The 25,431-nt window shown below is 40.2% G+C and overlaps 3 protein-coding genes and 1 pseudogene across 5 annotated transcripts; 3 read left to right on the forward strand and 1 right to left on the reverse strand.

Moving 5' to 3' along the window:
- Nucleotides 1-829: 829 nt before the first annotated feature.
- LOC117904251 lies at nucleotides 830-8,408 on the forward strand. 2 transcript variants are annotated; one of them, XM_034816769.1, is made up of 5 exons: nucleotides 830-1,305; nucleotides 3,555-3,657; nucleotides 3,742-5,481; nucleotides 5,585-5,990; nucleotides 8,243-8,408. In XM_034816769.1, the coding sequence occupies exons 3-5, from the start codon at nucleotides 4,662-4,664 to the stop codon at nucleotides 8,247-8,249; spliced, it is 1,233 nt and encodes a 410-aa protein (XP_034672660.1). In that variant the 5' UTR covers nucleotides 830-1,305; nucleotides 3,555-3,657; nucleotides 3,742-4,661; the 3' UTR covers nucleotides 8,250-8,408. The 2 variants fall into 2 exon arrangements, with proteins under 2 accessions (XP_034672660.1, XP_034672659.1); XM_034816768.1 differs by lacking the exon at nucleotides 3,555-3,657.
- Nucleotides 8,409-9,094: 686 nt separating this feature from the next.
- On the reverse strand, nucleotides 9,095-16,132 carry LOC117904238 (mitochondrial import inner membrane translocase subunit TIM14-3-like). Of its 2 annotated transcripts, XM_034816756.1 has the most exons (5): nucleotides 15,792-16,132; nucleotides 15,443-15,488; nucleotides 14,317-14,393; nucleotides 9,743-9,921; nucleotides 9,095-9,273 (listed from the first exon to the last, which is right to left on the reverse strand). In XM_034816756.1, exons 3-5 carry the CDS (start codon nucleotides 14,317-14,319, stop codon nucleotides 9,117-9,119), a joined length of 339 nt encoding a protein of 112 aa, XP_034672647.1. In that variant the 5' UTR covers nucleotides 14,320-14,393; nucleotides 15,443-15,488; nucleotides 15,792-16,132; the 3' UTR covers nucleotides 9,095-9,116. The 2 variants fall into 2 exon arrangements, with proteins under 2 accessions (XP_034672647.1, XP_034672646.1); XM_034816755.1 differs by lacking the exon at nucleotides 14,317-14,393 and having other exon boundaries at nucleotides 15,792-16,125.
- Nucleotides 16,133-19,452: 3,320 nt separating this feature from the next.
- On the forward strand, nucleotides 19,453-21,102 carry LOC117905101. Its single transcript, XM_034818004.1, has one exon. It carries the CDS (start codon nucleotides 19,453-19,455, stop codon nucleotides 21,100-21,102), a length of 1,650 nt encoding a protein of 549 aa, XP_034673895.1.
- A 179-nt stretch (nucleotides 21,103-21,281) lies between these two features.
- On the forward strand, nucleotides 21,282-24,481 carry LOC117905100 (annotated as a pseudogene).
- The last annotated feature ends 950 nt before the right edge of the window (nucleotides 24,482-25,431 follow it).

The following is a 25,431-nucleotide window of genomic DNA, read 5'->3' on the forward strand; positions in this document are numbered from 1 at the left end:
CAAGGTCATCTTCAATACTTGGAACTTAATTGGGAACATCAAAATCTAAAAGTTAGTATTTTAACTCTAATAATCAATTTTTAAAATTGGAATTGTTTCCTTTATACATAGATCTAAGATGTCAACACAAACTTGATGAGTCTCATAAGGGATGAGATAGTTATGAAAAATTTACATTTCTAATAATTATCTCATGTGATAATAAGGTAATTAGACTTATCAAAGTATAATCACTTATCCCATTGGTTCTATAACTAGAGTTCACCCTTCATCTCTCAACGTATCAATAGATTCAGAGTGGTTATAGTATTTCTATGAAGTGTCTTTCTCTCCCTTTCTTTTATATTAGTCTTTAGAGTTTTACAGGTTCTAGGATGTGGAATTGGGTGGTTGCTCTCATAGCACTACTCTCTTGAATATCAACATCTTAAGAAGGAAACACACAAAGGATCCACTTTTCACTTCCATTTATGCACATCAAATATTTATGTTTGATTCAAATTTATGTTGTTGTAACCTAATATCCTAAAATTTAGTTAAATTTACATAAGCTATGAATTTGAGCCACGTTAAAATTTGGGTTATAGAATAAAATTATAAACATATGGAGTGGGCTATAAACAAATGAATCAAGGTACAAGCAAATCACGTCAAGAAACAAATAAATGAATATTAATGAATAATGAGATGGGATAAAAGTATAAAAAAGAATGAGACAGGTAAACGGACCTTAGTAACGGCACGGTCCACTTGGGTGGTGTAGCTGGACCCCAAGGCAAGGCAGCAGTATTCCAGCGAGCGAGCGAATAGGGTGCGAGGTGGTCATCGGAAGGAAAAGGCGCTTGTCTGCATGTACTAAAAAAGTAATTTTCTGGCATTTTAGTTCCATTCAAACCCACCACCCAATTCCCAAAATGCACACTAACCCACCACTCTCCGCTTCTCTAAAACCCTCCATCACCAACACCACCCCACCGATCTCTGCCTCTTTGAAATCCTCCTCCGCCCCTGCCAGCTCCACCACTCCATGGGAGTTGTTTGACGCTTGAGCCAACACCACCCACCACCCATAAGGCCATAACCCACCCCCACCACTACTTCGACCGCCCATCAAACCACCACCCACTAAGGCCACCGCCACTTGAGATTAGACTCCACCACCACCACCACCACCACCCGTCACCCATCTCCACCACCACAGCGCATCGATCATCTGTACCATCGCCAGCCTTCACCACATTTTCTTCTACTCTCCCATTCAGCCTGCTGGTCTTCTCTTCTCTTCTCTGCTTCTTCATTCTCAAGGTGATCCTTTGTTTAAACTACTAGTATTCATTATTATGATTTTCTGCTTGCTCGATCTCATGCATGTAGAAAACTGTGGCCAGATATGTACATGTAAATTGACCCCACCGCCCCCCTTTATTTTGTTTTCTTTCTTTCTTTCTTGTATGTGTTTTGCTGCCTGTCGAAACATTTTGCTTCTTGTTTGCTCTCTTGCTTTTACCTTAGATCCTGAAGAGTGTATAGCTGGGGTAATCCCAAAAGAGGGTTTCTTCTTGTGGGTCATTTCCCTTTTGTCTACTGTTTAAATTTAAATTAAATATAAATGATTTTTTTTTCTCCTGTCTTAGTCATTTGGGGAGAAGAAGGACAATTACTGAAAATTGCTTGAGAAATGAACTAAGTTTTAGTATGCCATTTTGATGTAGCAAAGGAAAAAGGGAAAGGACAGAAAAGGAAATGAAAATAAAAGACGAAGTGTGAGCTAATTAAATCTTTTAAATAAGGAATGAAGAGTTTGAAAACGTTATAAATTTTTATGCTTGTTAGATTCCATTTATGTTACATTTTCCATCTCAACCAAACAAGAGAACATGAAAGTCCTTATGATTTTTTTGCTTTTGCCTATTTGTTTCTGAAATCCAAATGGAGTATGAATAAACTTTCATTACATCACATTTTATTTTGCACTCTAAACATTCTTTGCTTGATCCATAGAAAGCTTTGCACTTACTGGTTTTACAGTGGAAAAAGAAACACCAAACATGAAGTTCTTGATTTATGGATATAAAAAGAAACATTAACTTATAATGCCTTTTTATTTAAAATGGCCACATTGAGGAAATAGGATAAGGCAGTTCTATCCATTGCAACATCAGCACACCACTGACTACCGTTTATTTGTGATGTTTAATCTAATTCCTTACTTGGAAAAAATCGAAATTATCACTCAAGATTTCAATAAATGGTATGATGATTTCAAAAATATCAGATTATTCCTTTGGATTATGCCAACCATCAAGACATAGATTGATTGGACCTCCCAAGCTCTGATGTCACCATTGGGGTTGTAATAGTGGTATCTTGGATTGTATTGATAAGTGAAAAGGAATTAGAACAAAAAAAACTGAATGCAATAGGAAACAGGGTAATATACTAGAATTTTTGTATGGTTCATCCCACAAAAAGGCTGTCTACAAGCAAAGACGCTCTAACAAGCTTCCCTAAATCAATAGACACTGCAAAAATATGAAGTTTCTTCAGGAAAAATAAAGAAGGAAAGGAAAAATTGAAAGAATAAAGAACCACCAAAGAGGATCATTAGAACTTCATGATAGGGAGTTGGAAATGGTGGATTCTTTCATGGAGAGCAACCTTAGCAAAGGCTAGAGAGAATGGGGAGGATGAAACTGATTTAGAGACTAGGGGTATGGGGGTTGTTTTCATTTTTCTCTTAAATCCTATTGCAAGGCACTTTCTAGAAGTGTAATTACCCTTTTTTTAGCAGCGGAAGTTTGGGGTTATAATGTACCCTCGAAAGTTTATTTCTTCATTTTCACAGCTATGGGGAGAAACACCTTAACCATAGCAGGGAAAGATATGAGTGAATTGATGTTGCATGTGTAAAACGAGAACAGAGATATCCAACTGCCTGCTTATCCATTTTGTGCTCTTCAATGTTTGCCCTGTTTGGGGTTGTTTGGCTTTTGCTTTAGTATGCAAACATTGGCTGATTCGAATGGGAATTTTATAAAGGAAAGAAGGAAAGTATGGATGATGGCCGCTGTTTCTCTATCTGGATAACTAAGGAGTGAGGGATTGCCAAATCCCATGCCATTTAGTGCTGAGATTAAAGTATGTCTTCTAAATCATTTTATATATTTGGTCATTGGATTCTTTGGTGTGCATCTGGGTGGAGTGGGTGAGGGAGGAAGATTGTCCTTTATGGAACTCATAGGTAGTTTTGGGGAGGTTTAGTGCCATTTATTCAAGTTTTTTTTTTTTCTCTTTTTCTTTTTCCTCTTGACTGTTGCTTGTATATCCCCATGTAAATAGGGTGGCATTGCTTTTTGAGTTCCTTTTGATCATCTTATTTCAATCACTAATGCATTTTGTTTTTAGCTCTTTAATTGGATTGCAACTACAAATTGTACATTCTGTGAGCCCATGATGAGTACAACTCATGTGACATTTTAGCTGTGTTTTAACCATAAAGGCATCATAAAATTTAATTTAGTTATACCTCTTCTTTTTGTGTGTACTATTCACAGTTTTTTAGTTAAATGTGGTATTACCCCATCAGATGTATACTGGCTGTACTGGATTGACAAATCTAATCATTCAAACTGTCACACAGTTTATTCTATAACCGTGGTAAAATTTTATGCTTATTTATTATAATTGAATTTTTTACCCTTTTCCAAGAAATGTCCTGAGCTTATTGTTGTGGATTTGCAGGTCAAAATGAATGCAAATGAAGTTTCTGCTAATGTTCATGATCATGGTAAGGTTGTCGATCAACAAAAGAATAGAGTTCAATGTAACTACTGTGCTAAATCAATGAGTGGGTTCAGCCGGCTTAGATACCACTTAGGATGTGTAAAAGGGGATGTAACCCCTTGTGGAGAAGTACCTGAAAATGTGAAGGAACTGATGAAAACCAAGTTGCTTGAACTGAAAAGAGGCAGTCTCGGCAAGGAAGTGGGGACCTTGGAATACCCAGATCTTCCTTGGAAGAGGAAATGGTATCCTAGCCCAAGTGCCATTGAGCATAGAAAGCTCCAAACCACCCAAAAAGCTGGTTCAGATAGCAGAAAGGATGTACAGAAGGACACAGTGTCAGAAAATGGAGTGACCAAAGAGGTTTCATTACCCAATGGAAGAAGAGGTTCACAAAAAGTTGAGGATCATAAAGAAAGAGAGGATTCATCATCAAGGCAAGCCAAGAAATGCATTGGTAGATTTTTTTATGAATTGGGTACTGATCTCAGTGCTGCAACATCTCCTAGCTTCCAAAGAATGATAACTGCTGCTCTCGGTTGTGATCAGATTGGGTATAAGCTTCCTAGCTGTCAGGAATTAAAAGGCTGGATCCTAAAAGAGGAAGTGAAAGAGATGCAGCAGTATGTGAAGGATGTTAGAAACTCATGGGCAAACACAGGGTGTAGTATCTTATTGGATGGGTGGATGGATGAAAAGGGCAGGAACCTTATTAATGTTCTAGCAGATTGCCCAAAGGGCACAATTTATATCCGGTCATGTGATATTTCAGCCTTTATTGCTGATGTTGATGCCTTACAGTTTTTATTGAACAAATTATTGAGGAGGTTGGGGTTGAAAATGTTGTTCAAATTATCACATATTCAATCTCAGACTGTATGGCAGCTGCAGGCCAGAGATTAATGGAGAAGTTCCGGACGGTGTTTTGGACAGTTAGTGCATCTTATTGCATAGAACTCATGTTAGAAAAGATTGGGATGATGGATCCCATTAGAGGAATATTGGATAAGGCCAAGGCCATTACAAAGTTCATTCACAGTCATGCAACAGTTTTGAAGCTCATGAGAAATTATACTTCTGCTAATACCCTGGTAAAACCATCAAAAATTAAATTGGCAAAACCCTTCTTGACTTTAGAGAATATAGTCTCAGAGAAAGACAACCTGCAAAATATGTTTGTCTCATCTGGGTGGAACTCCTTGATCTGGGCATCTAGGGAAGAGGGGAAGAGGGTAGCTGACTTAGTGGTGGATCCCGCTTTCTGGACTGGGGCCATAATGGTCTTAAAGGCAACTATTCCTCTGGTGCGAGTTTTGAGTTGGATCAATGGGAGTGATAAACCCCAAATGGGTTACATATACGACACGATGGACCAAGCAAAAGAAGCTATTGCAAAGGAATTTAAAGATAAGAAATCTCAGTACATGCCATTCTGGGAAGTGATTGATGAGATTTGGAACAAACATCTATATAGCCCTCTCCATTCTACAGGTTACTATTTAAACCCGCATTTCTTCTATTCAAGTGACTTCCATTGTGATGCAGAGGTTGCCAGTGGTATCCTGTGTTGTATCGTCCGTATGGTACCAGATCTGCATGTTCAAGACGTGATAGGTCTACAGCTTGATAAGTACTTATGGACTGAAGGTGCTTTTGCCCAAGGAAGTGCCTTTGACCAAAGAACTAATATTCCTCCAGGTTAGAAAAATGCATTTCCTTCTGATTCTTTGCATATTCCATTAGTTTGATTTAACTACAAACCGATTCTTATGATTTGTATTTGCTATCAATTTAATTATAGTCTTATGGTGGTCTCATTATGGCCGACAACATCCTGAGTTCCAAAGATTTGCCACTCGGATTCTAAGCCAGACATGCGATGGTGCCTCGAGATATGAGCTGAAAAAGAGCTTGGCTGAGAAGCTGCTGATGAAAGGAAGGAATCCTATAGAGCAACAACGATTGAGTGATCTGATATTTCTTCACTATAATCTGCACTTGCAGGGTTTTAAGTCAAGATTAAACGCAGACATTGTGCTTGAAGAGATTGACCCAATGGATGATTGGATTGTTGAAGAAGCAAAAGAGAGTTCGTCTCAAAATGGTGACACAGCATGGATGGACTTGGATTGTGAAGATAGAACCATCATTGAAGATTTAGTTAATGGAAGGGGACCTTCTAGCATTCGACCAAAGGTAGAGACTCGGTAAGATTAAACAGATGAGTTTTGTTTTGAAGCATGATGTTTTCTCATATATAACAGTATTCTCTTTTTTGATATGTATACGTGTATTTGTGAAGTTACCTACATGCATTGCTAAATTTTTTAATTCCAAGAACATGGATTTTAGTAAGCCATGCTTGTTAGGGATTAAAGTTAATCTCCTCCCTTGCACAATCACTTTCACAACTAAAGGGGACAGAATTTCTTGAACCTAAGTTCTTTGACCTACATAAAATCTGATACGTTTTGCATGTTGCTTGCAGCTAGAAATGATTTCATAGAAGAGGTCTACATGGAATTTCCACATACCCATCCTAGAATTTCCACTTCCAGAATGATTTATTATAACCAAAAATCAATTACCTCTCCTCGCTCCTACTATCTCAGCTTCATGTATATATTTTGCCTTTCTTTCCCAATATGAAGGTTTTATCCATACCTATCTCAAGTTCTAACTCATCAATAACCTTCTAAAAAATCTTTGACTAAATGTGATTTCCAATTAGTTTCCTTCTGACTACTCCTATCTAGAAATCTAAAGCTCCACCTAAGGGCCTTGGCTTGACTAGTGGCCAATAAAAAGGTAAATATTAATGACAACTTGAGAGGATAAGGCCTTTCAAGGCCCTTTACCCCATGCCATGTAATATGTTTAGATAGCATGGAGACCATGTATCACTTCTCTCTTCATTGTTCAATTGCAATGAGGATTATGGCCCAACTTATTTGGGTTAGCTGGTATTGCTTAGGTTCATCAAAACAGATATCTTAAGCCTACAAATCATGCTTTTAAGGGGATTTGTGGGTCAGAGGTAGGGTGCATTTTGGAAAGAGAGGTGTATGGCACTATGCCTGCCATTGTTCAGGTGATTTGTTTGGAAAGGGATGTCAGGAACATTAAGGACTAGTGGAGCTTTTCAGTCTTTGTGAGACCCTATCCGCTATCTCACCTTTGATGGTTGTGCCTAGGTAATCTACAACAACTAGGAATTAGGAGTGTAATTAGAGATTGTTGTGGCAGTGTACTGAGAGCCTTCTCCAAGTTAGTGGAATTCGACTAACCTAGCCATTGAGATCAAGAGTTCAGCAGTGTTAGAAGGCTTGAAAAATGCATGTTCTTTAGGGCCTAGCAATCTTGAAGTGGAAGGGACTTGGTCATTGTTACCTACAAGGTGTCTGAAGGAAAGAGATCCTTTTGGAAACTGAACAGTCACATCCAAAAAATTGTTGACATTTTGAGAGGATTGGACTCTTTCTTGCACTCTTTGCATTGGGATATTAGCTTCCCCCACAATCTTCAAGAGACCTTACCTAGTCCTACCCCTTATCATTGCCCAATAGTTTTAGATACCAAGCCATTCAAGTGGGAACTGGCCTCATTTAGTTTGGAAAATATGTGTTTCCTTCACCCTTATTTCAAGGAGTGTAATGGTACATGGTGGAGGTCCAAGTTGTAGGATGGGAAGGTTATAAATTCATGAAAGAATCACAAGGCATCAAAGCAATTTAATGAGAAGACCTTTGACCAGTTTAATCATTTGATACGTTGGAATCAGCTTTATGAACTGAAGGCTGGAGTTGGTCTGAGAATTAGTAGAAGTTCCATTGAAGGATAAAGCTTGCTTGGTCTTGGAACAGTGTTATAAAAGCATGTATGGGGCACAGTTTAATGGAGAGGACTCCAACGTCTAGGTTAGACATCTATGCTACCTTGTAACTATATTCAATATCATCTAGTGTTGGAGTCTTGAAATTCCACCAAGCACCAATAGAAGGAAATGAGGATGAGAGAAACAAAATTGACAGTATGAAGATGAAGCCACAACAGAAGAAGATCGATTGCTCATAACCGCTTTTGAATATGACTTTCACCAACCGCACCATCACTGTTATCATCACGTAATCCTTTGGGAGAAAGAAAAAGAAAAGAGAGATACTTGACAACCATTCCATGTAGAATGTTCAACATGTATAAAGGATCTGTTTATTACCTCAAGTAAGAACTGTTCTCTGTTTCCAGAAAGTAGTGAGTAAGTAGCTGGAACAAGGAAGTGTTTTACGTTGCTGCTTGGTAGCATAGTCATATATAATGAGCAGGGTCTTGACCTTGGTCTTTTTCATCTTTAGATGACTGTTTGCTCTGGCTATGGTTTTCGTCCCCTTAGTTGTTTACATGGAATTAGTATGTAATTCAATTCCTGTTTTCATGTGTTAATCTGCTCCTCTGATACCAGGTCTTGACTTTTTGAGGGCTGGGTTTTGTGCTCTGTGGAGTAGCATCCGGCTTTTTTTTATGGAGGATGACTTGGTAATGGGGGGGTGAAGTTTTTTGGTATGTAATCATATCATCACAAGCTCTTCGGGCGTTATTCGCATTTCTATCCATAAGATTTTTTTCAACCCTTGATTGTAAATACTAACTTGGGATCAGCTTTTATTCAACAGATTATGATGACTATTATAGAATTTTACTGTTTTTACTTTTACCACCTTTATCAAAATATTATTAGAAAAAAGAAAGTACTAAAAAAACAAGCCATTTTGAACTTCATAGGAAGAAATATAATCATTATTAGTGGTAATTGGACGCACTCTCAGTAATATAAAAATTTATTAAGAGGATTTTATTTGAATTTCACCTTTCTGTCTTCTAACCCCGAAATTCCCAAAAGGGAAATGCAAAATATCTTATAAAAATCAAGGATAAACAAGATGTATAAAATATAAGAGAGAGAGAGAGAGGGAGATTAGGGGATAAGCTAATATAAAAATGCTAAAAGCTCCATTAAACTTATAATCCAAACTAAGGTGTTATTTGTCCACTCGTTTGTCAATAATTTAAACTTCAGACAAACAAAGAATTCATAGGATGCCTCGTATATTTAAAATCTCTGAAGCAACACTAAAGGAAGGAAAAATTCAAAACACCCAAGGCATTACTCCCTATCATGTAATGGCATTGAATGCTTATAATATACCTTTAATCGGTACTCATATAGTGACCAAAAATATCCAAATCAGCTTTATTGTAAAGAATATAGATCGCTTGGTATAACAAATAGTTTTGGAGACCAAACGTTCTCTTGTTGGTTGTATCAGATGTATAGCTTAGAATGCAGAACCAGTTCCCTTAGCTCTCCCCATTAAGACATCCTTGGCTTCATTTATCTTGGAAGCCAGATAATGGCTTCCACCGCTATCAGGGTGGTTTGCCACCATCACTCTCCTGTGAGCCTCCTTGATCTTCTCCATCACAGCATGTTCTCTGATAAGTAATAAAATTAAAGGGTTTTCCACAACTCAGTATACATGTGCAAAAAGAAGAGGATAATCAAAGAGTTGATGACTTTCTACTGCAGTTTTTAATCAGAACAAGATTTCATTGCATCATAACTCAAAAAAAGTATAAAAGCAACCCCAAAGGAAAAATTCACTATAATAAACATGGTTGAGGTCAGAGACTAGGTCCATTAGGAGCGGACAGATTTAATGTGTGAAGCCACCGAATGAAAACAGAGTTAAACGGCATGAATAAACAAGAAAAATGAGCTTTTCATTTAAACGATTTAGCATGTATACCAAAATAAGTGTTGGGATCACCCAACTGGTCAATTTGGACTGGCAGATTGATCCCAACCTATGGCAAGGAATGCAAAGTGCAATGACTTGTTACAATTATCTGACCCCGATGCAAGTAACCCAGAAAAGACTTAAGGAGTAAACTGAGCAAATACCTGACACCGAGAATTAATGCTGCCTCACGCCTTGTCATGGAATGCTGAAAACCACCCTCATAAAATCTTCGAATATGAGGAACTGAAGGGCGAGCTTTGAATGCTTGCCACGCTCTAATCATATATCTACCTCCCAAGGCAGCAGTTGCCACAGTAACACCTAGAACTAAAGGAGACTCCTGGCCAGGGAAAGATGAACAATTGAAGATAAGACTTCAATAAAATTGAAATACACCCTAAACCGATTATCCTCTTGACTGCATGCAAGACTTAAAAGATTTGCAAAATCATTCTGCTGTCATAGATTATCGAATTCAACTCCAAGCCAACCACCTAAGAAATGCTTTCTTTTATCTTTTTATCTTTTTTTTTTTTGATTTGTGACTGTCTGCCATGGGTTATACAGCTTTTTTAAATGGTTAGCAGAAACATTGAAATCAATACAACAATAAGTCAAAAACAACAATGAAGCCTTACATTTATACAATTTAGATTTTCCAACATAAGTTAACGTCTGTCATACTTGAGCTCTTTCATGGTCATGTCATCCTCTTTAAAAGTTGCTGTCTTTTCTTACACATGACACCTGCATCCTACTTCTTATTAGTCTTTTTCTCACCTTAGATCCAAATCAAATCTCATGCAACCTGAATTCTTTTAAAGCCCTACATTTCCATCCTCACACAGGTTCTCCCCATGAGTATATTGTCAACTCTGCCTAATAATGTAAAAACCCTTTGCTGCGAAGGAATCCAATGCTAGGCAGACCCCACTTGGCATCTATATTTTGAAAACTATTATAATGTTGCTTTAAATGTATCTAATACATCTTGCTTCTAGGATAGGATGAAAGATGAGATAAACTTATAGAGAAAATTGGCACCTTAGTTCTCATAACAATCCAATGTGAGGCACAAGCTTGTATTTTCCAACCATGCAAAACTTGGAAAATGACAGCACCTCATCAAAGTTCTCATAACTCACTGGATTATTGTGGCAAATACAGATAGCTAAATCAAAGTTTTCCCCGTGCGCACCAAAGGCCAACAGTATATGAAAGACATTTTTACTTGGGGTCATTTTTAAAAAGTTTATCTTTGGGAATCCAAACATAATGTTTATCTGAACATACATTTTATATTACACAACTTTATATTGGGAATTACAACCGTGGCTTCAAGGTATGAATCTGGAAATTAAGAGAAAAGGGCAACCCCCCTCTTCATTGATTTTACATTTTAAAAATTACAAGCACAGAGAGAGAAAGAGGCCTAGGATGAAGGAGAAAAGAAGAGAGGATAGAAGACGACAAGAGAAAAGGTGGTACTACTTGCACCCATCACTTCAGACTGAATATTTAGTACTCAACAAGCCTCAAAAGCCTGATTATTTTTTCCGAAAAGTAGTATTAAAAAGAAACTGTTCTTTAAAAACATCTTCTCTAAAATTTTGCTTTGTTATTTGGCTTTAATCAGAGTCTACTAAAATCAAAACACTTCAAATATCCCTCACAAAACAACTAGTAAAGAGTAAATATGTCTAGCTACTAATCAATTAAAAAAGACAAGATAACCTAAATATCTGTAAATTCCAAGATGCCTCACTAAATTCTAAATATTAAATATTTAAATATATTCTTAAAATAATATATAAAAAAAAAAAAACCGAAGCCACATGCACCTTGGTGACAAGAACCTGAAGAAGTTTTCCATGAACCTTCAAACTAAGTCCACAGCGCCTTTGATGATTATTGCATTTAAAGGTTTGGGAATTCAATTAGAGGCAAGACACTTTGGCAAATCGCTTGCCTAACTTTAGTATGGATGGTGTGGCAAGATTAGGATTTTTGAGGATCAGGGGAGAATGGAAGAGATGTTATGGGATTTACTTCATTTCTATTCCTCTCTTTGGGCCTCTTGTACTGCAGCTTTTAGAGGAGTTCCTCTTAGCGTTTTACAACTCAACTAGACTGAGGTTTGTGATTCAAAAGTTTGAGATAGTTGGGGTTTTTTCTTTGTATATAGTTTTCTAAAGTTGGGTGTTTTCTCTTTTGATCAATTTTTCTTTTTGTGGGAAGGACCTCTCATCCTTCTCTTGTATCTTTTCTTCTATTAATACTTTTCTCTTCGTTTCTGATCAAAAAAAAATTATACTCCCTTAATTTTGCCCTGCTCATCCTCAAGATATACGTCCTCACACTTTCTGGGGACCTCTATAGAATGGCTGAATAATCACTACTATAATGAGAATTTGTTATCTTAATGATGCACCTTAACACTAATAATCGAGCTAACTCCCAAATCAAATGAGTCCTGAAACAATATCCTTTAGCATTACATTTTGGAAACCTTACTAAATTTTCAAAACACCCAAGGACTGAACAGGGTAGTTCTTCCATCTTAGTCTCCTTTAATATGGCATAACAAATTATCTCATCCATTTCAAACCCTTTTTCCTTGTAGGAGCAAAATTCATTTTTCCTTGGGATTGACCACAGTAATTGCAGTTGCACTGACCAATCATTGAAAGTTCTTGCTAAAAACCTTTTTCTAATTAGCATAGGATTCATTAGAGATTTGGCATCACAGTTTTTTATTTTATTGATGGTTGGGGACGATGTTAGTATGGACAGGCCTTTGTTAGATGGTGCATCTGAAGGGTATTAGCATGGCCTTACCTCGCAAAGAACCCAATGTCAAGTTTCACCACAAAGTCATCCTGCAACTGTCACAATCAAATTTGTTTGTGCTTCAGCCTTAAAGTGGAAAATTTTGAGCTACCTTGTAGATAAGTTGGGCCACAAGATTGACGGCTTTCAATTTACAGTCTTGCACAGCTGTAGCCCAAGGAACTCTACCTAGCACCCTTTACATAGTTATATGGTGCTAGCATCTATCATTGCAGGGGTCACCTTTAAAAATTAGCAAATCCACATATATTAGGCACTGCAGAAGATCCTTGGTTTCTTCAACTTACCTTTCACCACCCGCCAAGCATATGTAAAGCACCCATCCAATTCAGATCTTCATCCTCTTCTGCAACTAATTCAATCCAAATCTAATAGTGTAGCTAAGGCATTGTGGGCTGCCTTGGCAGTCAACTACACACTAGCATGTGACCTGCTGTAAAGCAAGGAGACCAATTGCTTGTCACAAATCATGGAAGTTCAATCTTTTGATTATGATAATTCTCACATTTCCCTTGTCTATCCTTTTGCCACATGCATTCCCATGGTTGTCATTGACAGGGTGGTAAATAGACTTCACACCACCATCTAATCGAATTTCATATTCCACCCCCAACCTGTGTAAGGCTTATGCTCAAGCAAGGTTGACTTCAGCCTATGACTTCCAGCCCTCCACAAACATGATAGATCTCATATGCTAATATAGGAGTGCAGAATTGTTTCATATATTCTCTCACTGATACAGAACTTCCTCAAGAAAGAATTGGGCTGTAATTTTCCTGCATAATATCCTTCCAGGTGGTAATTGCACAATAATTTTCCAAGATATTCACTTACTTTGTGCACCACAATTTAGCATACTAAAAGTACTGCAATGATTATTAGAGAACTTGGTCCCAGGTTTGATTTAACACTGCAAAAAAAGATACTGCATCATATTGTGCTGAAATGTCCCCTTTGCATCATGTGTACCACCTTAAGTTCATGCCTTGGACCTTTTGCCCTTTTTTGGTCAGCTCATGGACCCAAAGCTGCTGGCCACACCTACAGTGAGCACATTCAATTACCTGAATTTATCTCCTCAAGGCTTGAACCCATAGCACAAATGTCTTCTCCAAGCCTCTAGAAGGTGCTACTAATGTTCTCCAACTCAAACTATTTCCATCCCATCATACAGTGTGGAAATGCCCTGAATGTTGCTATTCAGTTGAGAAGTTGCAAACACTAGGTCTTGGAGGTGTTCCTTGTTGGTGAGTTTGCATGGAGGCACAGCTTCCCACCACTTTTAAGATCAAGTATTTTCCAGTTAGATACAATCACAGCCCAACCAATTTTCTAATAGTAGACTGTCCAGCACTTACCACCAGCTAGCAAGCTAAGCCTTGAATCATGCTCAACTAGTTTTCCAAATGTTAAGTGTAAACTATGCAGCACTTGAAAATAGCCATAAAGTTAAAACCCTTAATCAAGTAAATATGCAAAGCACTGGACACAAGCAATAACACAATTAGACAACAGGGGAATATGCAATAGTTAAAAGGCTATTTTAAAACAGCAATTTTTGTTCTCAAAATTAGCTAGTTTCACCTTCCATGAAGAGCTATTACAACCTTTAGTGGAGTTGCAAGAGGAAACATCACCCTGATTTGAGGAATCATATTAGTCCTGACAAATTCCTCTCATGAATTCTCAGCAAGCTACTTTTTCCATCATGTATCTAAAATTTTATACATCCTATATGAGCAGGCTCAACATAGCACCCTTCCTTAGTAGGTCTCATGTTACAAATTAAGATCCCTTACTTGTGGCTCCCAGATTAATACAACAAAAATGCAACATTAACTCTACTGAAATGCTAATTATATCAACCAAAAGAAAGTAAGCCCACCATGAAACAGCACCAAGTGATACCAACATTCTAATACCTTCAATGTCGAGCACCTTTGTGGTTTGCCCTATGTCAACCTAGCATGTGAGAATTTTCAGCTAGAATGACCATAACTCAATAAAAGTTTACTTCTGACAGTAGGAGACTTGAGGGCAACAATAAATAACTACATAAAGAAAACAAGACAAGGAAGTAGTATCAGAGTAGAAAGGATACATCAAATCTTTTGTAAGGTAAAGGTAAGCCTCTTGTAAGGCAGAGGTACATATTCTAGTGACTCTGAATAAAAATGGGCAATAGTAGGGTTTCATGAGTTGTTTACTGTTTGTTAGCATGAAATGTCACTTATATGTGCATGTTTTGCACTTGTATGTACAGCTGATTATATGAATTGTTATAGGTGGGTTTCACACATGTACAAACAGAACCCACTTCTAAATCAGCACCATAGCCCCATTTGCAGTAGGAGTCTCAGAAAATGCATTCAGACAGTCAATTGTATGAGATGCCTTCACAAACTGGAGATTTCTCATAGAGCTATCCAACTAGGGTGATTCTCAGTCTTTTGACAACTAGGGTGATTCTCAGTCTTTTGACAACTAGGGTGATTCTCAGTCTTTTGACAACTTGCATGCAAGTGTTGAAGAGATGAAGAGATTGCTTCACTCATCCATTATGATGGAGGCATCTACCATCCACCCCTGCACTTGCCCCACAGACAGACAGTGCAACCCGAGTATTCACAAGAAAGGAAGGACCTCATTAGCCATTGATTTTCTATTTTCTTTTGTGCTAAGTAATTAACTATTCTGTGCAATATGCAGAATATAATTGAAGTTGAGTTATAAGTAATAGCAAAGACTCTTCTTACATAATTAATTGAAGTTAGGGGCATAAATTTTTTTTTATCGAAAGGAAAACTTCCCCCTATTTGCAACTGAAATTAATTGGTGCAAACAGAAGCTCAAACCAAAACATGAGAACATTATCAACAGCAAATGCAAGCATCTACAACATGGTATCCATAATTTCTCAGTCTAAGCTACCCGATTTGAACAATGAAAACTAAAACAAAACATATGAAGAATAAAAGCAATGCCTTGAGTAGGTGAAGCGGTTATCTTACCATTGCAAAATGGCAGAGCTCTGAATTCCAACACCAATTATCTCCACTGCATAAAAAAAATTAAATTGTTGTCAGCAAAAACCACACAAACGAGAAGAAACTTACAACATGGCAACCCCAAGATTCAAAATAAACAATTTCTTCATTTCTTTTCTCTTTTAACAAGCCCTAATGCTTCGTTTGGTTGCTGAGAAAACCGAGGAAAACACCAGAAAAAAATAAATCCAAAAGGTACGTCAAAATAGAGAAAATAGAATTTTCTTTTCTTTTCTTTTCCTTTCCTCCAAGCAACTTTCCGGAAAACCACACAATCAGGGAGAGAACTAGATAACCGAAATCCCAAACTTACATATTCGGATCGTGGAGAATCAAAACACCAGCTTCTTATTCTGTTTCTTTCTAAGAAACAATATTGCTACGTTTGGTTGCAGAGAAAGCAAGGAACAATGGAAGAAATATAGAAACCCACAGACTTGCAAAAACAGAGAGATGAAATTTTCTTTCTGTCTTTTTTTCTTTCTCTCCAAGCAGTTTTCTAATAATAATAACTTGCCGCCTAAGAAAGAAACACGACGGCGATGGTTTTCTGGGGGATTCTGGATTTCGGATCCAAAGAGTTAGTGTGGTCCGGCCCGTTTGAGTCAACTCAGTCGGTTGGCCGAACTTGAAGCTAACTCAACCTCGTTCCGGACCTCTGATTTTCGATCAACGGCCAGTCAATTTGGTGGGGTAGCTTTCCAGCTGTTCGAGTTGAATAAATAACTAATCCCTTAAAAGGGTTTAATACACTTTATCCCTCGTTAAATTACGAGCACAACACATGATATTTCTGTTCAATCAAATTAATATCGTTCCATAAAAAAAAGCATAATGCTAGTTTTTAAGAAGTCTGAAAGACAATTTATTCAATTTAAATTTAAAAAAATAATGTGCAAAACACATAATATGTCGAGGAGTAAAGTATATTAAACCCTTTTTAAAATTTATAAAATTTTAAATTCATTAGTATGTTAGTTCTATAATTAAATGATACCTATGCTATAAAAATTAATTATGTAAAAAATGTTATATTCATGGGAATATGCTAAAATATTTTATAAAATATATAAAAACTTAGGATAAAGATAGAATTTCTCATAAAAAAAAATCAAAATCAATATAAATTGAAATTTATTACGATATTATTTGTAATTATTGAAGAATGTTTGAATTAAATTCACTCCCAAAATACTTTTTCAAAACTAGCATGAAATAATTATTTTCATGTTTCTTACAATATTTTCAAAATCGGATAAGATATTGAACCAAAAAAACTACCGATTCACAGTTCATTAGTTGGACTGGTGGTTGAACCGGTGACGTTATAAATATATATTTATATTTTATTAAAATTAAAATATTTAAAATATGTAATTAAAATTTAAATAATATTTATAATATTATTTATTCATTTTTATATAAATGTATTAATGGTTTAAATTTATTAAACAAAATATATACAATATTTAAATATGAAAATATATTCAAAATGGTAAAAAGAATAAAAAGTTGTATTTAAATATGAAAACAAATTGAAATGAAAAAAATAAGATATATATATATATATATATATTAAATAGCCTATGTAGTTGTTTTTGGTTAAATATTAACACAAACAATGATGGAGCACAATAGAGTAGTTATGCTCATTATGAGCTTGTGGTTCACGGTTCAACCCTCTTGTTGCAGCCTGTAAGAACAAAGTTGATTTTTGCTTTTAAATCTCTTTACCTTATCCCACATCGGAAGTAAGAGGAAAAATAAAGTGCTTTATAAAGCAATTAACGACCGCCGGTTCGATTCGTTTTTTAAAACACTGGTTTCTTATATAGTTGATCAATGATGGGGGTAAAAGAGTATGTTGTCTGATCAATTGGATGATGGTAATTTAGAGCAACAAATGGATAGCAACTAATAAATAAGGTGCAGTTAAAGTTGAATCATTGGTATAAAAATATCATATCAAAATTCTTTACTATTAAATAGATTTTTAATTGTAGTTAATTTAATATCCTTTTATTTTTTATGATGTGATATTTTTAATTGCTAATTTATATGATATTTTATATAAATTATAAAATATAGGACTAAAACTATAAAGGACTAAACTCAAGGTCCTGCGATAACAACTGAAATCATGTTTTCTCAGTGCTAACAGTTTGTGCAGACCATTGTCTCTGCTTCCCTGCAATCTGCACATGACTAATAGACCATCTAACATGGACAGACATTTTTTAGGCTATAAAACTTAAATTGCTCTGTAAGAGGAGCAGAAGCACAGGGCCAGGGTGCTGTTATCTACCACCAACCTCTATCTTTTCCTTCTTTCGGTAAGAATTAGGAAAGAGATAGATGATGATTGAACCTGTGATGATAATGCTCTGTTTGGTTGCTCAAAGAAATATGGACATTTGTTGTCTTCTTTTTTTATGAGAATCTCTATACTTGGAATCTTCTCTAGCAGAGTATATTTTCAAGTAGACAAGTTACAGAGTTGTTCCTTGGGGGATAAGGATTAGCATGTTCTTCACAATTGTCTTTTCAGTTGATGTTCTCCAATGGAGTAAAAGCTGACAGATATGTAGGGACCCATCCCTGATGACACGTAGCACACGTTCCCTGACGACACGTGGCACATGACCCTACCCGGAGTATCCACATCCGGATTTCCCCAAGAGTACACGTGGCGCGCTTCCCTATCCGGACCACCGCCATCACTCATCCGGCGACCTTTCATATCCCACCCGGATATGTCCATCCCGGACCACCGCCATTACTCATCCGGCGACCTTTCATATTCCACCCGGATATGTTCATCCGGATCACTGGCCAAATTAAGCGTGCCTCACTACGTCATTCTGACATCCTGTCACAAATCATATTCCGATACCTGCAGAGCGAAAAGACAGAAGTGACAGCTAGTCACTTCCCACGATCTCTGACAGCCGTTCGTAGGATGAGGATGTCCCTGCCACCACCTAGTGGCAATCATGGTAAACCAAAAAGCCTTCCATCATTTATGGAGGAGAGAGAGTTTCTAAATGGTATATATATGAACCTTCGCGCAAAGCTGAAGGTAAGCTTCTCCATACCTAGTAAAAGGCCAACGGTGCCATCTGCTTTTATCTCTCTCTCTGTGGCTGACAAAACCATCGGAGGGTGCGTCCGGACACCCTGTCCGGACGCCTTTTGCAGGAGTAGCTGAATCAGGAATTCGTATTCGTTGGGATCGTATATTTATCCATTTGGCAACTACGTGGATTGCGAGAGATACGAGGCCTCAACATTGGCGCCGTCTGTGGGAACCTTTTTCACTGATTCAGTAACTGGCAAAAATGGCTACGCCTTCCCAAAGCCATTCATCTGATAGAAGAGAGGAAGATAATTCTGAATGGCGCCAAGCCATCGAAAGAAGGCAGTTAGCGAGCGAGCGCCAACTACAAACTCTCTTCCAGGAGACGACGAGGTTAAGAGAAGAAAACGCAATATTACGTATCCAGGCATCGTCGACAGGAATTCCCCGTCATCAGCACTCCAGAGGCCAAGTGGCCAACTCAAGGCCTCATCTGGAGTCAATCTACCCTGGAACAGCGGGAGCAATCCCTGGAACGCGCAGCGATAGGCCGTATGAGCCACACACACCTATGCCTCGAGCCCCTCGTGAAGAGAGCTCAGATTCCACCCACTTCTCGTCAAAAAGACGACGTGACAGAAGATCCCAGTTGTCGGGCGCCATGCGTGCGAGACTGGGTCCCCAGCAAACTGGCAGGCCCAAGCCACCGCTGACCACCACGGGGGGAGTGCACCATGACCCTACGGTCACCCCCATGCCACAGAACGTTCTCTCGCACCGTGACCCCTTGGTCACCCCCATGATGCAGAACGTTCCACCGCATCAAGCGGTACGAACCATCGGGAAAAATCTCCTGAGCGAGCCACCCATGGGCTCCATCAGCAAAAGGCTGGATGACATGCTCTCCACGCCTTTCTGCTCTCATATCATTCATTACGAGCCCCCAAGGGGGTTTCTCGTGCCAAAGTTCTCCACATACGATGGGTGTAGTGACCCCTTCGACCATATTATGCATTATCGACAGCTCATGACCCTTGATATAGGCAACGACCCGCTGTTGTGCAAAGTATTCCCTGCCAGTCTACAAGGACAAGCTCTTTCATGGTTCCATCGCCTACCTCCTAACTCGGTGGATAATTTCAGAGACCTTTCAGAGGCTTTCGTGGGACAGTACCTATGTTCCGCTCGGCATAAGCAAAACATCAACACCTTGCAAAATATAAAAATGAAGGATAATGAATCCTTGAGGGAATTCGTGAAGCGATTTGGCCAAGCTGTCCTACAAGTGGAAGCTTGCAGCATGGATGCTGTCCTACAGATCTTCAAGCGGTGCATCTGTCCAGGCACTCCATTTTTTGAGTCACTAGCTAAAAAGCCTCCCATGACGATGGACGACTTGTTTCGACGTGCAAACAAATACTCAATGCTTGAAGATGACGTACGGGCAGCTATACAGCAAGTATTGGTTGCCGGACAATCGTCCAAGGGTAGCACAGAGGGGAGCACTAAACCTCCGGACAGGCCAAGGCCATCCGATCGAAGGCAAGAAGGGCCAAGCCGCCCGGAAATGCCACCCCTCACACCACTCTCTATAACTTATGAGAAGCTTCTCCCTATGATCCAGAGCATGTCCGATTTCAGGTGGCCCAGACCCCTCGGATCGGATCCATCCAGGAGAGATCATAGCAAAAGATGCGCTTACCATAAGGAGCATGGCCATACAACGGAAACGTGTAGAAGCCTCCAATATTTGGTGGAAAGGCTTATAAAGGCGGGTCATTTAAGGCAATACCTCCGTTCAGAAGCTAGAGATGGAGATGCCTCCCGGGGCCGCGACTCTGGGGCCCCCATGGCTCCAGCCGCCCCCAAAGCCGTTATAAACTACATTAATGGAGGCCCGTCGGATGAAGAGCTCAATTCCAAGCGAAAAAGACAGAAATTGTTGCGGGAAGCGATGGTGCGTGAGCGTATCAATTCCATCCGGCCTGGGATAACCGAAGGGGGCCCTCGCCCCATAGACGGGACAATCACTTTTCCTCCAGTAGACCCTACGCGGATATTACGTCCGCACCGTGATGCCCTCGTTCTATCCTTGGGAATAGACAAATTCGACGTAAGACGCATCCTAATTGACCCAGGCAGCTCAGCCGATCTGGTGCAAGCATCAGTTATAAGCCACATGGGACACAACTTAGTCGGTCTCGAAAACCCTGGAAGGATTTTATCTGGATTCAATGGGGCATCAACTATCTCATTGGGAGACATTGTGCTGCCAGTCCAAGCTGGCCCAGTCACTCTCAACGTTCAGTTTTCGGTAGTACAAGACCTATCACCCTTCAATGTTATCTTGGGGCGCACATGGCTACACTGCATGAAAGCCATCCCCTCCACGTATCATCAGATGGTAAGCTTTCTCACGGAAGATGGGCAAATCAACCTGTATGGCAGCCAGCTAGCCGCTCGTCAATGCTACCAAATAGCAAGAGAAGCAGAGACTAGTCGGGAGAATGAACCCCTCCCCGAGTCCACTCATGCACTCGACCAATAGCAATCACTGTGTACGGCGGACAGAGATCCCCGGTAGCAGATCCCTTACAAACAATCCAAATTTCGGAAGAAGATACTCATCTCACTCATATCAGTTCCCTCTTAACGCCCAAAGAAATCCAGAACATCCAAGACGTCCTCCGGCAAAACCGCGACGTTTTCGCATGGGCACACTCTGATATGAAGGGAATTCACCCCTCGATAGTCTCGCATAAGCTTAATGTTTTACCAATGGTAAAACCCGTCCGGCAAAAGGTTAGACGTTTTCACCCGGATAGACAAAAAATCATCCGGACGGAGATCGACAAATTGCTGGGGGCCGGATTCATCAAAGAGGTGGAATATCCGGACTGGCTGGCAAATGTAGTAGTGGTACCCAAAAAAGAAGGCAAATGGCGGGTTTGCGTCGACTACACCAACCTCAATAAAGCATGCCCAAAAGACAGTTTCCCTTTGCCACGAATAGATCAGATTGTGGATTCCACCGCTGGGCAAGGGATGCTCTCCTTCCTGGACGCTTTCTCCGGATATCACCAAATCCCCATGGCCCCAGAAGATCAAGAAAAAACAGCCTTCATAACGCCACACGGACTTTACTGTTATAAAGTCATGCCATTTGGTCTCAAAAACGCTGGTGCCACTTATCAAAGATTGATGACAAAGATATTCAAACCTCTAATTGGCCGCACAGTAGAGGTATACATTGATGATATCGTGGTTAAAAGCAAAAATCGTGAAGAGCATGTTCTCCACTTACAAGAAGTTTTTCACCTCTTAAGGAAGTTCGACATGAAGTTGAATCCTTCCAAATGCGCCTTCGGCGTGAGTGCTGGAAAATTCCTGGGCTTCATGGTCAGTCAAAGAGGGATAGAGGTGAGCCCAGAACAAGTCAAAGCAGTAGTAGAAACCTCACCCCCCAGGAACAAGAAGGAATTGCAGCGCCTCACAGGCAAGCTCGTCGCCCTAGGGCGTTTCATAGCCCGTTTATGAGAAGCTTCTACCGATGAGTTGCAACCCTTCTTCCTGGCAATCCGCAAAGCAGGACCAAGCGGATGGACAGACAGCTGTCAAAGCGCTTTTGAAAAAATCAAACAGCGCCTCATGCAACCACCCATCCTAAGCAGCCCCATCCCCAGAGAAAAATTGTATATGTACCTGGCTGTCTCAGAGTGGGCAATCAGCGCTGTCTTATTCCGCTACCCATCGCCCAAAGAACAGAAACCCATCTACTACATCAGCAGAGCGTTAGCAGATGTAGAAACCAGATATTCAAAAATGGAGTTAACTGCCTTAGCTCTTCGAAGTGCCGCCCAAAAGCTCCGCCCCTATTTCCAAGCACACCCAGTGGTCGTATTAACTGACCAAACCCTTCGCAATATCTTACACAAGCCGAACCTAACCGGAAGGATGCTTCAATGGGCCATAGAATTGAGTGAATTTGGAATCGAGTTTCAGCCCAGATTATCCATCAAAGGCCAGGTAATGGCTGACTTCGTATTGGAATATTCTCGAAGGCCCGTCCAACATGACGAACCAAGTGAAAAACAATGGTGGACATTGCGGGTTGATGGAGCCTCACGGTCATCCGGCTCCGGAGTAGGGCTCCTGCTGCAATCCCCAACCGGAGAGCAGCTGGAGCAAGCCATCCGGTTGGGGTTCCACGCCTCCAACAATGAAGCAGAATATGAGGTCATCCTATCCGGATTGGATCTCGCCCTGGCTCTATCCGTCTCCAGGCTTCGAATCTATAGTGATTCCCAACTTGTGGTAAGACACGTTCAAAACGAATACGAAGCCAAAGATGAGCGCATGGCACAATACTTAAACAAAGTAAAAGATACTTTGCAGCGGTTCACCGAGTGGACAATTGAAAAAATCAGGCGGACCGAAAATGCGCGTGCCGACGCCCTGGCAGGTATAGCTGCCTCCCTTCCCACCAAGGAAGCAATACTACTGCCTATATATGTACAAGCCAAACCTTCCATCACGGAAGCCTCCACTTGCAACACCATTAAGGCAGACGAAACGGATGACGAGGGTTGGATGAAAGATATCATTGAATACCTCCGGACGGGCACCCTGCCCGAAGAATCTAAGCAAGCACACAAGGTTCGGGTGCAAGCCGCCCGCTTCACCCTGGTTAAAGGGCACTTGTACAAGCGATCCTTTACAGGCCCCTACCTCAGATGTCTGAAACATTCAGAGGTACTTTATGTATTAGCTGAGTTGCACGAGGGAGTATGTGGAAATCATGCTGGAGGGCGATCACTGGCACATAGAGCCCATTCGCAAGGTTATTACTGGCCTACGATGAAAAAAGACGCGGCAGCATACGTCAAAAAATGCGACAAATGTCAAAGGCACGCCCCCATACCACACATGCCATCGGGAGAGTTGAAAACGATCTCAGGACCATGGCCCTTTGCACAGTGGGGCATGGACATAGTAGGACCTCTACCAGCCGCACCTGCCCAGAAGAAATTCCTGCTTATCGCCACAGACTACTTCAGTAAGTGGGTGGAAGCCGAAGCATATGCTAGCATCAAAGACAAAGATGTCACCAAATTCGTATGGAAGAACATCGTTTGTCGCTTCGGAATTCCCCAAACAATCATAGCAGATAACGGTCCACAGTTTGATAGCAAGATTTTCCGAAATTTCTGTTCAGAACTCAATATTCGGAACTCATATTCTACACCACGCTATCCTTAAAGTAATGGGCAAGCAGAGGCCACAAACAAGACTCTAGTCACTGCCTTGAAGAAAAGACTCGAACAAGCCAAAGGGAAATGGGTGGAGGAGCTACCCGGCGTCCTGTGGGCTTATCGAACCACACCCGGACGTCCAACAGGAAATACTCCCTTCGCCCTGGCATACGGAATGGACGCAATCATTCCCACCGAAATTGGGCTGCCCACTATCCGAACCGAAGCAGGAAGGCAGGATGATGCAAATGCAGAATTAGGAAGAAATTTGGACTGGGCGGATGAAATAAGAGAAACTGCAGCCATCCGGATGGCAGACTATCAGCAAAGGGCATCAGCTCACTACAATCGCAAAGTAAAGCCCAGAAGCTTCAAAAATGGTACGCTAGTTCTTAGAAAAGTTTTTGAAAATACTGCTGACATAGGGGCAGGAAAGTTCCAAGCCAATTGGGAAGGCCCCTACATAGTATCTAAAACAAGTGAAAGTGGAGCCTATCATCTACAGAAGTTAGATGGAACCCCATTACAGCGACCATGGAATGTATCTAATTTAAAGCAGTATTACCAATGAAAGATGAGGCAAAAGATAGAAATACAAAATGAACAAATGTATTTTTATTGATGTTTGTGGAATAAATCATACACAAAAAGGCCTCCGGACTACAAAGGTATAGAAAGAAGATAGCAGATTTTCTTTACAAAAGGAAAAGGCTGTCATTGAGCAGGTTTGCTGTGCAGCTTCTCCAATTCACCCGGAGGAATTGAAGGAACGTCCTGTTTGATGCCATGTTTCTTCATACAGCAGCGGTAGCCGAACAAGTACATTTCATCAACTTGCTTCTGGTACTCCGCTTCAAGTTCCCCCCTCTCCGCAGCAAACTCACCCTCCAGCTCTTCCTTTTGCGTTGACAAACGCAACTGCAACTCTTCCCTCTGCCGTCTCTCAATAGACACCTCTGTCCGGAGGTGCCTCACCTCCCTCCTCAAAAGAGCCATTTCATCCTCCGCCTCAAACAGGCGAACTTCCATAGAATCCTCCCGGCTCTTTGCCTCAGCAACCTCCTCTCGAAGAACCTCGTTCTCCTCTCGAAGAACCTTGTTCTCCTCTCGAGCAGTAGAGGAACTGGCTTCAGCCTGCTCCAGTCTCGAACGCAACTTCTCCTCATCACCTTTTCGCTGAGACACGAAGGATTTTGTATACTCAGCAGTCTCCAACAGGTGAGAGAGAAGATTGCGTTGAAGAGCCATACCGCGAAGGCCACTCACCAGCTGCAGGAAAATACTCAAACAAAGAAAAATCAAGTTACAAATCATGTCACAATCGCATCAGTATGACAAAGGAATCAAAACGCAAATTATACCATCTCTACTGTCTCGAACATCAGGGCAGAAGGTACTCCAGCGTCTGAGCCAGGAGGAATCTGATTTAACTTCTCTTCCATCTCCGCGTAGCTGAAAGGGCTAGCAGGGATGAAAGTGGCATCATCAAAATGACCCTCTCCCAAGGAAGCATTGGAGACTGATTCCTCCTCTGGAGCCGCACCTTCAGCATTCTCAACCGGCTGGGCTTCTTTGGGTGGAGCCTCAGCCGGCACCAGCACTGGGGTGGCTGGGCTCTCTTCCGC

This window comes from Vitis riparia, chromosome 17 (assembly GCF_004353265.1).
Source record: "Vitis riparia cultivar Riparia Gloire de Montpellier isolate 1030 chromosome 17, EGFV_Vit.rip_1.0, whole genome shotgun sequence".
Taxonomy (NCBI): Eukaryota; Viridiplantae; Streptophyta; class Magnoliopsida; order Vitales; family Vitaceae; genus Vitis; species Vitis riparia.

Excerpts from the sequence above, each read along its gene's own strand:
- LOC117904251 (XM_034816769.1), top strand. The coding sequence starts at position 4,662 with ATGGCAGCTGCAGGCCAGAGATTAATGGAGAAGTTCCGGACGGTGTTT. Across the intron at positions 5,482-5,584 it reads AAGAACTAATATTCCTCCAG|TCTTATGGTGGTCTCATTAT; the intron begins GTTAGAAAAATG and ends ATTTAATTATAG.
- LOC117905101 (XM_034818004.1), top strand. The coding sequence starts at position 19,453 with ATGCTCTCCACGCCTTTCTGCTCTCATATCATTCATTACGAGCCCCCA.
- LOC117904238 (XM_034816756.1), bottom strand. Across the intron at positions 9,274-9,742 it reads GCATTAATTCTCGGTGTCAG|AGAACATGCTGTGATGGAGA; the intron begins GTATTTGCTCAG and ends ATTACTTATCAG.